Genomic DNA, 16046 nt, shown 5'->3' on the forward strand with positions numbered 1-16046 from the left:
CGCAAGTGTAAAAAGATACGAATATTCATTCTAAGCAAAAGTCAGAACAGCACGAAGTAAGGTTTGTAGTTTTATCGGTGTCGCGTGCGCTCAGGCAAACATTAACAGATCCAACTCGATGACCACAATCTCGCTGTCACAACGCGAGGAAATGCTTCGTACCGTGTCTCGGAAACATGGGATTATGCGAATGCGAACACTAGACGTGCGGGGAAAACCAACGTGCACCAAGGCGTGAACCGTTTCGGCTCGGCGTTTACACTTGCCGCAGAGAGATTACCTTCAAGATACATCGCTAGGCCCGCGCGTGGTCGTGCGCGAGGACGAGAAGGCAGATAGGTGAGCGTTCCTGCCCCCTCCCCAAGCGCGTGCTTGATCCGTGCGTTCACTCCCTCCCCATCCCCCATGCGCAGAAGGAATCGTCAGCTCTTATGTTTCGCCCTGCCTCTACAACTTATTTACCAATGCGACAAATGCCGCAGCAGCGTTTCCCACCTGCCGCGTCCCGGCGCGCGCACGCTTTGACGGCGTTTCTGCCGCTCAAAATTTTCATGCAGAACGACGCTTGAAATAACGTTGGCCTAGTATAGTTTCTTGCTCATAGGTCGGCAGTGTGGGAGAATACTCACTCACACTCACTCGCCATAATTTTTTGCAGGCCCCGCACTCACACATGTTCACGCTCACCTCCACTCACACTCACTGGCACTGACACGCACTCAGCTGCACTCACTTGCACTCGCGCCTTTCAAATGAGTGCGAGTGAGCGTGAGGGAGTGCACTCATGAGTGAGTGCGCTGACCTATGTCTTTGCTAGATTAACTAGCCACAAAGGAGCCAAGAATATGCTTGAAATGGCCCAAAACTTCGATAAATTGAATCTGTGTCACAAAATTACTTTGTTAAATTGCGTAAAAATATACAGTGGAATCTCGATGATACAAATCTCACGGGGTCACGAAAAATATTGGTATTAGCGGAAATTCGTATCATCGAAACACAATTAAAACTAGCTAAATTAAAGAGTCGGAGGTGAACTCACTCAGGCACACGCACGTAAAAAGCATTTAGAGTATAGCTCACTTATGACGTAACCGTTTATATTGCAGAACGTTTTATTTGCAGAACGCGGCCTTTTCCGACTCCCGTTTACCCTCCCATAGAACTCCATGTATACACATACCGCTTACAGTGCAGCCACGCGAGACGAGATACCGCTAATAATGCGGATTCCGCGGGAAAATATCGCCGACAAGGGCGGTAGCGAGCGCGCTTCTCAACGAGGTGCGCCCACCGATGGGAGAGGAGATCAACGAGGGCGATGCGGAGGAGGAGCATGAGTCCAAGGGCGATAAAATCGTCGCTGCGCGCCGTATGTTCGAGTGAAAGCACGCCTTCACGGAGAGCAAACGCACAGCGGAGAGCAAACGTGACTTCCGTCGCGCGAAAGGCCGTGGGGGTATGGGAGGGAGGGAGGGGGGCGGTGGTGTGCTGCCGCAACAAATGCGTATCTTGCAACCGGGCGCAAGGGTAGCTGGCGACGCAATCTCCCACGCGATAGGAGCAAAGCGGGAAGGCAGCGCGGGGGGGGGGGGGGGGGGACTTCTACTCTTCCAACAAATGCGTTCTTGTACTTTGCGCCTGTGTCGGCTGTCGGTGTTGTCGTGCGCACTGCATCTTGAAAGCGATCTCCACCCAGCTCTGACCTTTGTATGCGCTGTGCTTACGCCGCTCAGTTTCCGTTGAAGCGATAGACCGCACCAACCTTTGCTCGCTGTGGCAGCCGTGCTTCCCCACGCCTGCGTGGGGAAAAGCACAAAAGCAAGAAAAGCGCCACCGCTTCAAACTCTTCGCGCCCAGTCACGGCCTCCGCGCTGTCCGGCGTCCGCGCCTCAGCACCAAAAGAGAAAGGGAGAAAGCGCGTGACTGCACGCTGTTCTCTTTTGTGGCCGTCGGTGGGGCGGCGTTTATTCGTATCAACCGACGCGGGTCGAAAATCGATTCACAACAACCGTTCTCTAGCACGTTGCAAAGTAACAGGGCTCAGCCGGGACCACAGAAAAATTTGTATCATCCGGAAATTCGTATTAGCCGTGATCGTATCATCGAGATTCCACTGTACACCGTTTTCAATTAAGAAATTAAAATAGTTTGTTACGTCGAGGTTCATTATATCAAGCTTTGACTTCATTATAGAAACAATTTCGTTATACTGAAGTTTGTTGTATCAAGGTTTAACTGTATTCGGTTCTTCAAATATTCGGCTAATGGCCCAGCTGTGGTCGGTCCCTTGACACGTGCATTATTCCTACAGCACACAATCTCTATCGGTAGAACGTTACACCACGTTGACCAAACCGATAGAAATGATTAACGCTACGCGGACAAATACGGGCGTACGGCAAGCACAGAAGCACGTGCGAAGATCGGGCCAATTAGTCACTACAAGGCATTCTGATCGTATCATATGCGCATGTGTGCTCAGTGTTAATGCACGCAGATTTGCGCAGTTCAGAGCTTTCTGCCCACACGCGAGCAGAATGATGAACTTGGCACGTGTGCTCAGAGTATTTGCTTGCTCTTGGACCTGAACGCCGCTTCAACAACCATCAATCTAACCTGTAGGTGTGATCTCACGACCGATCCCCGATGAGCCAACCGTAGGAACATATTAGCGACAAGCTTTTCGCGCCAGTTTACGGTCCGTTATCACATTGGCCAGTGGCGAATTTTTGTCATGGCCACACCATTGGCCACAGTTAGACCATTAGGCCTAATCGGAGCTATGTCATCGAGTGTTGGCGACTAAAGTTACCGTTTCGTACCGAATCACTGCATATCTACTATTTACGGTGGTCGCACGACCCACAGAAAGCCGACGAACCGCCTCACCAATGAAAGCGAGTGCACGGGATGACCGTTGTTCACGGCCACCATCTTTGTGAAACACCATACAGCGGCCCCAAATTTGATTGTACACGCGCCAAAAGGCACGTTTGAAGTCCAACGTTCTGGGCGCACATCGCTTGTGGGCAGTCATGCTACGCCACTGGTGCTCTCTTTGGAGCATGCGCACCGCTTTGAACGGCAGTCTGCAAGTGTCGGCGAAGTGGCATGGGCACCTTTTTTCTTCGGGCAATGCATTGTGGGTCGGTGAAGTTGGCGTGACAAATGCGCGTACAAAGCGAGAGCCATCTCGACATCGGTCACGTTGGCCACGTCCGGTTACGTTAGCTGCACCAGTGCGTCAAACTATAGACGTTGTTGCTCTCGCCAACGTGACGTAGCACGAGCATGCCCACCTACATCGGATTATAAATGCGCCTTAACTGAGTGATTTTTTCCGACTTAGTTAGAATTTTGTATACTTGTGATTTTCATAGCATCCACGTGGAATTCGAATTAACGAGCTTTTACTGTAACAAGGTTTCACTGTATGAGAGGTGTTTTTCACGGCTCCAAGACGTTGCAGGAAGGTTATGGCACTTCTTCAGAATTCTAAATTTCAATCTCAAGTGCATGACAAATGGGTACAAATTATTCAAATTATTTCCCCGCTGCTCATGCTATGTGCTGCAGGATTGCTGCCTTTTCAAACTCTTGTCATAAATTCCTTGTAAAGGTTTACAATTCCGAGAGAAACCACTTGACCATAAAGGATCTGTGGGCCTGCACGTATGAAGTGAAACCAGGGCTGTGGTGTGCAGATGGCCTGGAAAACCACGTGCCCATAGTAGCAACTTCACACGCCAGCTCTTGGCCAGTAGCTTAAGTGTGCACACACAAAACGAGCCCACAGCTCAGCACGAATCAAGCAGCTTGTTGGCCGAGTTGGTACATGGCATCACGTAGTGGAATGCCAGCAAACTGGATGGAAACCAGAAAGAACCACAAGGAAGGAACAGACAAAGCATGCTGCAACCGTTTGCTGGCATTCAACTACGCGATACCAAGGTGGCCACCCTACAGGCATATTACCTCTTTGTTTCCCCTCCTCTTGGGGACAACCTCGGCACTGGTGGCTGGCAGCCGTCCCTGCCGTGCCACGTTGCCCAGCAGGTCACTGAGGTCGTCCAGGTTCAGGGACGGAGTGTCCGGCTGCAAACAACACAGTGCTTCTTTAGTCAACAACGAACCCCTCAAAGCCATGTTTAGATACCGTGGGAAGGATTCCCAAACATCCACCACCAATGAGCCTCCCCAATTATTCTCTGAAAAAAATGGTTCCAAAATGCCGACTTTTAAGGAAATGCTTGGTGCAAGTGGCATCTTAAATACAACCAGAATTTTTTATTAAAGCGAAGTCTTCTATGCACACCACATGAGGTTGGCAGAAAGGAACCCCCTGGGCATTGCCACAATAGCCACTCGATGGTTGTCCGTGACCCACCGCTAGAGTGGGGGAGTTGGTGCAGCAAAAAATCTGGAAATTGTGGTTCCATCGCCTTATTTTGAATCTCTGGCCAATAAACGTTGGCTCCGGCTGTTTTGGCGGCGCTCATTGGCTGAGGCAAGCTCACGGGCTGAGTAGATGTCGTCAGCTCGATGCACCGTCGTTGCGTTGTTTGCATTCTTTCCGCCACTGCTTTTCCATTTTATTTACAAAAGATCGGTGGGGAATAACACCAGTGTTGCACCACCGAGTATCCGCCTGTAAAAGCTCCATGCAGCGGCGGTAGGATGTCCGACGTGACAAGCGTCCGGCCGGCGCGCGGGGCCGCTCATTTGGGAGAAAGCGACGGTGGTGCCACCAACCTTTTAATAAAAAAAGCCTCAGCCTTTTTATTAAAGGGTTGGTTGTTGGTTTAAAAGTTGGTTGGTATTAAAAAGTTGGTTGGTTTAAATGTTGGTCGGTATTGGGTGTTGGTATTAAAAGTTGGTTTTTATTAAAAGGTTGTTGGACCCACTCTCCCAATCCGGTACACTCAAGTGCAACTGTCCAGATCGAGGTAGATAGAATGGTAGAGAGGAGGTAGGGTGAGGAGGCAAAGAATGGGCAGAACCAACACAGTCACAAAACGAGTGAATAACAAAGAGCCTTGCCACTCTTCACTCGCAGCTCCCATACATGGGGGGAGAAGGGAAAAGCAAGCGGCCAAGGAACACTACTAGTACTATAGTTCGGTACAACTTTAAAAGGCAGCAGCATTTGCCCATCAAACATCAAAGGCAGATGTACATGAGCCTCCACCAATAGGCGTGCACTATACACGGACGACGTCAGCCGGACGACCAGACAGGAAACCTGGTAGCCCGCGCTTCGAACTAGGCCGAGTCGCATCAGCTGTGCATGTCTGCCGCTCGTGAAAGTGAATTCTCAATCTCTGTGGTGGTCTATCGTGCTGGATATATTATTGCGACCTTACAATGAACCATTTGTGCCGCATGCATTTGTTCTGAGCCGTGATCCAGCAAGGAAAGATTGCTGCGAGCATCATCGACGCTGCGCTACACTTCTGAAAACAGCATTCCGTGACGACACACTGCTGCAAACAAACGTCCTGCGTGTTTGTTCCATGGTCTTTTGTTTTGCTCCAAAAATAACTTACAGGGAAGCACACTCAGACGTTTTGGAGCAGGGCTGGGAGCAGCAAATTTGTAGTTTTGTAGCAGAGAAAGCGAGTTTTGGAGCACGTCAGCATTCTAGAAACACTTAAATTAGCAAACTTTTGCTTTTAACAAATACAAATGCTAAGAGAGAAAACTTGATGTGCCAAGGTTAGATTTCTGTGGATGCTCTTCTTGCCAAGCAACTTGAAAAGAAATCTGATCAATCTGCAACTGTAACGGCAGTACAAGTTCTAGTAACAGCACAACACAATAGCAATAAAAATCTGTCTATGTATGAGCAGAAGGCATGATAGCAAAAACCAGTCGTTGCACTTAAAGGCCAACTGCAACAAAATTCTGGACCGTGTAAAAAAGACCCGTTTCAGATAATTTAGACGTACAGCAGCCTCCCTGGAAAATCTTGCGCCTGAAATGCGAGTGGGTGCTTTGTAAAACGCTCGGAAATATCGACGTTTTTCATACCGAAACTGAAAAAAACTGCCATTATCAGTCGCCGGAAGTGACGTATCTTGTAGACTGTAGAGAAACAACAACCCGCCGTGGTTGCTTAGTGGCTATGGTGTTGGGCTGATTTAGGTGCATGTTAAAGAACCCTAGGTGGTCCACATTTTCCCGTGTCCCCCACTACAGCCTGCCTCATAATCAAATCGTGGTTTTGGCAAGTAAAACCCCATAATTTAATTTAGAGAAACAGCGCCCAGGTCGTCTGCTTTCCTGCTAGCCACAGTACGGTCGCCAACCAGATTTTTCAGACGTCGCGGGGACCGAAAAATAGTCCAAAAAATCTAAGTCCGACAAACTCGTTCACCCTAAAAAAGAAAATTTATTATGCTTAGAATGGCATAAAAAAATCTTTAATAATGCCCTTGCTCATACTACGCTTGGAGGTGATCAGATTTGCTCAGATTTGCACAAGACTGACGTCGTCTCCGCATAAAGTCGACAAGAGCGTCACCGTATTGGCGATCTCCACTAGCGAAGATCGCCACTAAGATCGAAGAAACGAGCCCCGTTACTCCGCAAGTGACCTCCGCGATCAGCTCCGGCAGCGCGTCATTCGCTCCGGCCTTCCCATTTAGCAGGACCTCGAATAAAGTTGATTTCATTCATTCCCATTCCGTGCATAGCCCAGCGGAGAAGTGTAAGCTTGCTAACTCTGCAACAGCTCAGTAACGGCGCGCCGCCAGAGCTGATCGTGGAGGCTACGCTTCGCACCATTTGGCTCTCGCGAAGGCACAGGTGGTGGCGCCGATCACACAAATGCGAAGCCGCACACATCTCCGAGGCGTGCACACCACCTGTAAAATAGCACCCGAACTTTAAGAAAATAACAATAATAAAAAACGCATTTCACAAAAAGTGATTATGACGATAGTGCTGACCAAATAAAAGAAAAAAGTGCCGACAGCGTTTTGTGAGCTAAGGAAGAGCGGGTATGGCCTCCGAGATGGGAGAATGGTGTGCGCTCTCGTCTGTCTTCCAATTTTGGAAGCTATACAGCGGGCCACTAGAAGCCAACCCTGGGCAAGCCAGCGGAAAATCCAACATTGCGGCCGCCAAGAATGGGTAGCGTGGCTTGGAACAAACGCGTTAGTCCAAAAAATCGAACTTAGGAGCCTAAATTCGTCCGCGTCTGTGAAAATGCATTAGCTCTATGGGAACCCTGACGGTGCATTTATCAAGTCCGGAAAATCCAACAACTCCGAATTTTCTGAGTCCAAAAAATTGGTCTGCGACTGTATATGCTTTGCAATGCTGCTTTGTGCGCACTGCCAACGCCCTTGCGCACTTGTGATGTTCTTTTATTGCGAAGTATTCTCAGAGTCCAGCTGATGTTCTCTATATGGCTGTCTCCGTTTAACAAGCAGAGCTTCGATGAACTCTGCCTCCGCTCGTACAAGAGGGCATTGGGTGGCCGAACTAAAGTTAAAAAGCTTAAGACGCACGCGATCCAAGCGTGGCACAGCTTTAAGCTATGTTGGCGAAAATTGGATGCTCTACAGTCTAGTGTGGCTGGCGCAGGAATAGAACATGTCTTATTGCACGCCGGAGCTGTTGGAACAGGGCGCAGCGTGCACTAGCTTGGCTGACCAGCAGCATGCCGACTTATATATAGTGAAATCTCAATATAACAAACTTCAGGGGACCGCAGTAAATGGTTCGTTATTCTGAAAAGTCTTTATAGTGAAAGCCCCGAAATTAAACATTCCACCCATTAACTTATCAGTTCATAAATTGAAACCATATGTCGCTGATGGCTCTCGGCCTACGGTGTTGCTATTTGCCATAGATTATGGCGCCAGGCACCATCGTGCCTGTGTAACAAGAGTGACGCGCTCAAAACGGACGCTGATGCAGAGAAAATTACCAACAACAACAAAAAAAGCGCAGTGTTCGTTTGTTTATTTACACAATCCTTGCCGTGGATACCGCAACTGTCTCGCTCGAGACGGGCACCTTAACTATACTAAAGCGCAAGCGTGCATAAATGACACCGCCCAGAAAGTACAAAGTGTGACCGTGTGGCAACCCTGCGAGTACAGAGGTTACATTTCTCCACGCGCGTAGCTACTACGGCCACAGAAAGCGCAGAAGAGGTGCTTGGAAAGAAGGGCGAAAGAAGGAAGAGACGCGACCCTGTTGCTAGGCGACACTTGTCTGGGTAGAACATGTGCCTGCAAAAGCTGATGAGTCGTTGCCTCAACTAGTGTTCGAATGGACCTGCGCGTGACTTATCGACACTTCGGGACCTTCTCAGAAAGAACGGCTCGCCTGACTGTTCAGCTCACCCACTGTTACCCGCCATGGAACGAAAAAGCGCGAGTCAAGAGTGAAAGTATTCTGTGGTGATGCCTGACCCGATGCGCACCTTCTGGCCCCACTGGTCTCGCTGCTCTACGGAGCTGCATTGTTGGAATATCCGTCCACGCAGGGCCTTCGGACACATTGGGCCCCTGTAGAGCGCAAGGGCACCGTCCTAAACCAGGGATGGATCCATTACAAGGCGCGCCGGCGTGTTGATATAATCTCGACCGGGTGAGGTGGGTCGTCACCGCAGGAATCAGGAGACGACGATGAAGGCGGGCATAGTGATGATGAAAAATAGAAAAGATTGTATTCACTTCATTGGTACATGGTTTTGACTCTATCCGAGTCTCGAGCGGTTCTGATTAACACGGGGGCCAGGACAGCCTTAAATCCCCTCGTGGTGGCCGGCGTTTCCTTCGGGGAAGTCCTCTCTCCGGTGGTCAAGTTGACGACCTCCTCGCCCTCGGGTCCTCCTTCTTGGTAGCTCGCCGTTTTTGTCTGCTCCGTAGAGGTGAGAGCTCTCTCGGGGCTGAAAGGGATTATCTCGTCACGGGAAAAGCGCTGGGGCTTGCTTCCCACATTGGAGAGATACAGATTCCAGGCATAACCTGCCGATGACTCCTTCGGGGAACTTGTGGAAGTGTCAGACCTCTGTCGGGCGGTGAAGTTGGCGACCCCCTCTCCCTCGGGTCTTCCTTCTTGGTAGCTCGCTATTTTCGTCTGCTCCGTGGAGGTCAGACGCTCTCTCGGGGATGAAAGAGGATTATCTCGTCACGGGAAAGGCGCTCGAGCTTGATTCCCACATTTCACAGGTGCAGTTCCAAGCCGATCATAACAGTGTCAACTGAGGGTCGGGTGGTATGGAAAAGGCGTGCGCGAAAGAACCTGTAGCCGCTTCCCTTGTGACATGCCGCTGTCACCGATTCGCGTGATCTATCGCGCTGTTTTCGAGTCTTCTTTTGAACTCGTGGAGTGATTATCGTGGGAAATAGGCCTTTCGAGAGGCAGCCACCCCGCATTTCGACGTTCCGATGCTGGGTGCCAGCATAGTTCTTTTCCCCCCTTAGGCGCTGTCTCAGGTTTTCCGGACCCGTGCGCCACGGCATCCGCTTTCTGCGCTTTGTCGTCTGCTAGCCTCCAGTTTCGGCTGCCGTGACTGGATACATGGAAATCTAAGAATCCCAGATTTTGAAACCGAGTTCGTAGTACTGAGGCATTGTTAACATGACACGGAAACTGAACGATTGTTATTCGGAAAAGCTAGGTATTCAGAAGTTCAAAGTACTGAAATATTTTTATATTGAAACTATAAGAAGTCGGCAATGATTTCTGAAATCTGAAAAGTTTGTTAATGTGGGGTTGATAGTAACGAGATTTTACTGTATACAGTTCGGGTTCACTGATGCGAGCATATAATCTCCTTGGATGCGAGCATGTTCAGTTTGTGCCTTCGACAAACAAAGCTCTCGTTCGCTACGCACTTCTGCGCTTGCGCTGCAGCAAGAACTGATCGCCACGCTGCTGCGGGTCACGTTTAAAGTGCAGGAATTTTAGCAAACTTAGCGTCTCCGGCATGATACAACAGACTTTACCAGCCACTGCCTGGCATACTGTACACTAGAGATGGGTCGCTCAGGAGCGAGCCGGATCTTGTGAGCGGCTCTCTTTAAAGAGCAAGTGAGCGGTCATTCAGCAAAAATGAGCGGCGGTTCTTTTGGAGAAAGAGAGTCGGTTCTCTCGCATTCAGAGAGCCGTGCCGATGTGTTCCGTCAGAGCCGGGTCTTCTGCTGGGTGCTACTTCCGCGCCATCTATTAGCGGTACGAGAAAGCAACTGCCCTCCCGCCCTTCCTCGCAAGAGTCGACATCTGTTAGCGGTATGAGAAAGCAACTGCCCTCCCGCCCTTCCTCGCAAGAGTCGACATCTATTAGCGGTATGAGAAAGCAACTGCCCTCCCCCCCTTCCTCGCAAGAGTCGACATCTATTAGCGGTATGAGAAAGCAACTGCCCTCCCCCCCTTCCTCGCAAGAGTCGACATCTATTAGCGGTATGAGAAAGCAACTGCCCTCCCGCCCTTCCTCGCAAGAGTCGACATCTATTAGCGGTATGAGAAAGCAACTGCCCTCCCCCCCTTCCTCGCAAGAGTCGACATCTATTAGCGGTATGAGAAAGCAACTGCCCTCCCGCCCTTCCTCGCAAGAGTCGACATCTAATAGCGGTATGAGAAAGCAACTGCCCTCCCCCCCTTCCTCGCAAGAGTTGCCTTCACCCCCTCGCCTTCGGCTGAAGAACGAAAGAACCGCCGCTCACTTAATGAACCACCGCTCCCTCGCTCTTCAAAAGATCCAGCTCGCTCCTGAGCGCTCAGGAGCCAGCCGCTCTTTTCACCACGGCTCCCTCGCTCTTCAAAAGATCCAGCTCGCTCCTGAGCGCTCAGGAGCCAGCCGCTCTTTTCACCACGGCTCCCTCGCTCTTCAAAAGATCCAGCTCGCTCCTGAGCGCTCAGGAGCCAGCCGCTCTTTTCACCACGGCTCCCTCGCTCTTCAAAAGATCCAGCTCGCTCCTGAGCGCTCAGGAGCCAGCCGCTCTTTTCACCACGGCTCCCTCGCTCTTCAAAAGATCCGGCTCGCTCCTGAGCGCTCAGGAGCCAGCCTCGCGCTCATTGGACCGAGCCCAGAACCAGGCGGGGCGGTCGCGATCGGCGCGACCGGCACACGCCGGAGAAATAGGAGACGACTGCGAGCCGCGACGAAGGACGGAGCTCAGGTAACCATCTCGTTCCCCTCCTTTGTGGCGCCCTACCTCGTTCGACCACTATCGACCCCGACAAACGTCGAGGTCGACTCTATAGCCTGCTTCCACGCGAATTCCCGTGGAACAATAAACCCTTTTTATACTTCTTACGCTATCGTGTGTTGTCGTGTTTCTGCCTGTCCTTGTACCGCCGAACCCCGGTAGTACAAGGCAAGCACAAGGGAGTTGGCCGTCAAGCCTAAGCCTTACGACAAAGGCGGCTTGAGAGAACCCGGAGACTACAACACAAAGAACAAAAATACGCTGATATTAGCGGCGCCGTCGGCTGCGATGCGAGCACAGCCGAGCCCGTCGTCGCCCGGCTGCAGATGATGTTTTCGTTGCCGGTGGCGGAAAAGCGCAGGTTCGCAGTCGTCGATTGGGCCATTGATGATGCAGCGGGTGGGGCGCCGGCCGAACTGCCGTCTACTTTGGACACCTCTCGCACGGCAGACGTTCTACAGCACTGGCGGACGGCTCCCTGTCGGTACATGTGCCGCTAGCGTGGACGTGACCGGAAGTATGCAGTATTTTGAGAAGCACGTTGGCGATGACGTATGTCACGTGACCTTTCGAGAAGCACTCGGCGGGGAGACCACCCGCTGAGGAGAGTAGCAAAGGAAAGAGCGAAACGAGCGAGGGCCGTTTTTCGGTCATCAAACGCGTGTAACTCCGCTATTACGGCACCATTTCAAAAAATTACGTGTTCATTGTACACTCGTGCACAACTGCCACACCAGAACTCAGAACTAAATTTCGAACTCTGGGTGGTTTAGGGGCCCTTTAACGACAAGAGGTGAATGTACAGTTTACGTCCTGGTCTTCATTTGTGCTAATTAGTGTAGTCATGAAAATGTCGCCCATGACATCCACTTCAGTGCATTTTCTGAGCGTGTATCATTAGCACATCAATAAAACGAGGCCAATGATCTGTTCTGTTGTAATGTAACTTCATTTCTTTTTTTTCTCTTTTTTTTGTCCTGGTGTATGATGGCATGATCGCCAGTATCTCGCGTGCACTCAAGAGAAAAAAAAAAACGAAATATACGTGCGGCAGTTTTGTGGATCTTTCGCATGATTTTTGTATTGTACTTCAAGAAATGATTTCTACATTCATTTTTCATGGCGTTACAGCTTACTCATATTATAATGAACGTACGTATGTGAATAAATGAATAAAATTGAAACATAATGTACAATCATTTTGTGTTCTTAGTTTGACAAAAGTTGATTTTAAAGTACCACAAAAATAGACAAGCTTCTGTAATGATGATGAAGTTACATATCTTTTTTTTTTCTGAAAAAAGTATGTCGCATTCTGTCTGTCACAGTATCATAAGCATTTTATCCCAAATATCAGAAAAGAAAGCTTCATTACAACTAAAAATTCACGCTTTTAATATATGTAAAAATATTCTCTAAACATAGCTAAAATACCAATAACACGGTTATTAAATTATGCATATATCGTTTTTTTTTTTTTCAATGCCACATAACTATATAATATGGATAACACAGGTTACACGTTTAAGTGAACCGGTGAGCCGTTCAAATGAACCGGTTCATTTCAGTGAGCTGAGCCGTTCCGAGCCGCTCACTGAAGTGAGCCGTTTTACCCATCTCTACTGTACACGCCCGACTTGTGGACCGATTAGGACAACTACCGCCATCTGTAGTAAAGCATGATAAGTAGTTGAGGCTCGGCACGGCCGGGCAAGAAGGTTCTACCCTCTAGCACGGCCGTGCACATGCACTCGGTGCTAAGTGCACGTAAACTGACAGCTGGGCTCCGGCCATGATTAAGTTTAGCCCCTTTCGGTCTGGCAGCATGGCATTCCTGCATGGCTTGCTGCCGCATCTACACCCCACCCGCCGCCTTCTCCTTCGTGACAAATGTAGCATGCGGTTCTGGCTGACAGCATTTCTAGCGCTACGTTACAAAGGTTCGTCTATTTCGAAGCGTCTGATGTAGAGCCAAGCGAAATGTTTTTGAGATGATGCACTACCAGAAACGATCGCTTGAGAATATCATGCCTGAATAGAACTTAACTTTGGTTTTCGTCTGCCATCACAGCTTATAATATTTAACCCTTGGTCAGGCGCAAGAAATCTACTCATGGTTTCAGCTATACCTTTTCCCAATGGAACTGTACCGCATGGAAGAACAGCAAAAAAAAAAAAATTGTTTCTTGTACAAGAATATTATCTGAAAAATCGACGGGACAGCACCTGTCCCACAGATAACTTGAGGACATGAGCGAAGGTGGGACACACGCTGTCCCTCTGTACACCTTGGGCTCACCGATCCTTTCAGACTCCGAGGTGATTACGGCTTCTTATGGAAGGGTTCAAAGCATGCAATGCAAAGAGGCACTTGGCAGGCTTTACACACAAGCTTTGTGCGTCCTTCCTGCGAAGTTTTTGAGCACCACTGGCACCTTCTGCACGTAGTGGTGGTGCACGGGTTGCCGTTGAACCAAACCTCTGTTGCCACCGCTGTCATAATTGAGTTCTTGCTTCCTCTCTTGTGATATACTGCACTGTGCCGGCACTTGCAAAAACTCCTCCCATTGATGAGCTGTCTGCACAGTATCACCCGAAACAACAGGTATGTCGTGCCGTTTCAGTAGTAGTGCGTCATCAGCCACTACATATTTGCAGGTAGCTGAAAACAATGGCTCACTCTCAGGCCAAGGCTGTCTACAATTGATCTAACTGCATCACTGGAGTGCAAGAAACTTTGCACTTACCGGTCAACTTATTTGTGGCGCACGAGCAAGGAAATTAATGCGCTTCAAGAGCGACGACAGCCGAAAAACATAAGAAAAAGCAAAACAACTCGAACTATTAGTGCCCCCTACCAATTGAAATAATAGTTCGTTGGAGTTGGCCTTTAAGCATAAAGAAACAAGTACAAAGCAGCTCTAACAAGTAATTCACATGGCATGCAAAGCCAGTTTGTACCTTAACAAATAACTGGGAAAAAAAAAACACTGCCACACAACACTAGCACTGTGTCCACAGTGCTTGGTCTGTCATACTTTATATGTCAGCTAAAGAACAAGTCTTACTTAAAATGTATTTTCTATACAAGACAATATGTCTCCCAGTGAAATACCGTATTTACTCGAATCTAGGCCGACTCCGATTCTAAGCCGACCCCCCAAAAGTTCGAAGCCAGAAAAAAAAAAAAAACTTACCTCAAATGTAGGCCAAACAAAAATGCGAGGACAGCATTAGCAAAATGAAACAGTATTCATTAAACATGCCAAGCTACGTCCAACTTCAAACAGTGCACCATCCAGCGCACTTTTTGAAGGATCAATGTTTGCCATCCTCCTTGCGGTGCACGCATCCCCTCCAACGATGGATGATTTTCTTATCGATGCCGAAGTTTCGCCCGGCTTGAACGTTTGAGATGCCTCTATGGCTCGCACAATTACCGTATTTACTCTATTATAACGCATCGCCGTTTTCCGTGGCGACATTTCATCCCGATGCACTGAAGTTGCATTCAATAAAAAAAGTGGCAGTTTCGCCCGAAAGGCGAAGCATCGAATGCGATAGCAAATTAGTAGAAGTAACGATAGCAGTTTTATCGGCCGTATAAACTTGCAAACATTCGCTTACTAAATAAATTAACAAGCATGGTGTCACGCGCGCATAAGCAAACATGAACACATCTCGCTCGTTGACCGTGAAAACCAACTGTCAAATCGTTGGAGTGAGGAAGCGCACAAGCGAATTGGCCTTCGTGCTAGCATGCTTCTTGCTTCAACACGCCCTATAGACGAGGCAATCTAAAGTTTGCCCGCATGGCACCAGCACCGAATGCTCTCCTGGCGGAAGGATGGAAGTGTCGAAAGCCGTCGATGGGCCAGCGCGCGCCCGTGTTCTCTACGGCACGAGCAATTTTGCGCATTTTTTTCACCATGGGAAGCGTGACCTCATCAACCAGGAAAGGTGGCACGCAATACTGCTGTGTTGTTGATTGCCACAAGAGCCTCGAAAGGTCGAAAGCCGGTCGTGAAGTCCTACAGAATTCCGGGGAGGTGGTACGAGAAGGACAGATGACAAGCGTGGATAACTGCGGCGTGCCGAGTCAAGTAAGTAACATACTTTCGCATTCGCGTGCAATATCACGGCCGCTCGAAAAAAACGCTATAGTAATGTGTCCGTATTTAGCGCATGGCTGTTTGTTTAGGCATGTCGCATAGTTGAATCGTACAGTGACATCCGCCGTGTTAGCTTAGCGGTAAATGCATACGTATAGCGCCGCTAAGCTCGACGACGCGAGCTCGATTCCCGGCCCCGGCGGCCGGGAATCTTGGTTGGTCATGCTTTCTAGGTTCACAATATCCAAGCATGATTTAAAGTACTTGCCATCTTGCACATTCTTCCTGCTTCACTCTTCCTGCCAAGAATCTTGCTTGTCATCTGTCCTTCTCGTACCACCTCCCCGGAATTCTGTTTTGTTTGTTGCTTGGTCATGCTTTCTAGGTTCACAATATCCAAGCATGATTTAATGTACTTGCCATCTTGCACATTCTTCCTGCTTCACTCTTCCTGCCAAGAATCTTGCTTGTCATCTGTCCTTCTCGTACCACCTCTCCGGAATTCTGTTTTGTTTGTTGCTTGGTCATGCTTTCTAGGTTCACAATATCCAAGCATGATTTAAAGTACTTGCCACCTTGCACATTCTTCCTGCTTCACTCTTCCTGCCAAGAATCTTGCTTGTCATCTGTCCTTCTCGTACCACCTCTCCGGAATTCTGTTTTGTTTGTTGCTTGGTCATGCTTTCTAGGTTCACAATATCCAAGCATGATTTAAAGTACTTGCCATCTTGCACATTCTTCCTGCTTCACTCTTCCTGCC

At 49.1% G+C, this 16046-nt stretch overlaps 1 protein-coding gene across 1 annotated transcript in view; it reads right to left on the bottom strand.

The window, feature by feature from the left end:
* The window catches only part of LOC119433600 (myb-related protein B-like), a 200707-nt gene that overhangs the window by 47298 nt on the left and 137363 nt on the right, over positions 1–16046 (bottom strand). Inside the window, exon 14 of the mRNA XM_049659049.1 lies at positions 3979–4098. Within this exon, the coding sequence (XP_049515006.1) occupies positions 3979–4098 (120 nt within the window). The remainder of the gene's footprint in view (positions 1–3978; positions 4099–16046) is intronic.

This window comes from Dermacentor silvarum, chromosome 11 (assembly GCF_013339745.2).
Source record: "Dermacentor silvarum isolate Dsil-2018 chromosome 11, BIME_Dsil_1.4, whole genome shotgun sequence".
NCBI classification, from domain to species: Eukaryota; Metazoa; Arthropoda; class Arachnida; order Ixodida; family Ixodidae; genus Dermacentor; species Dermacentor silvarum.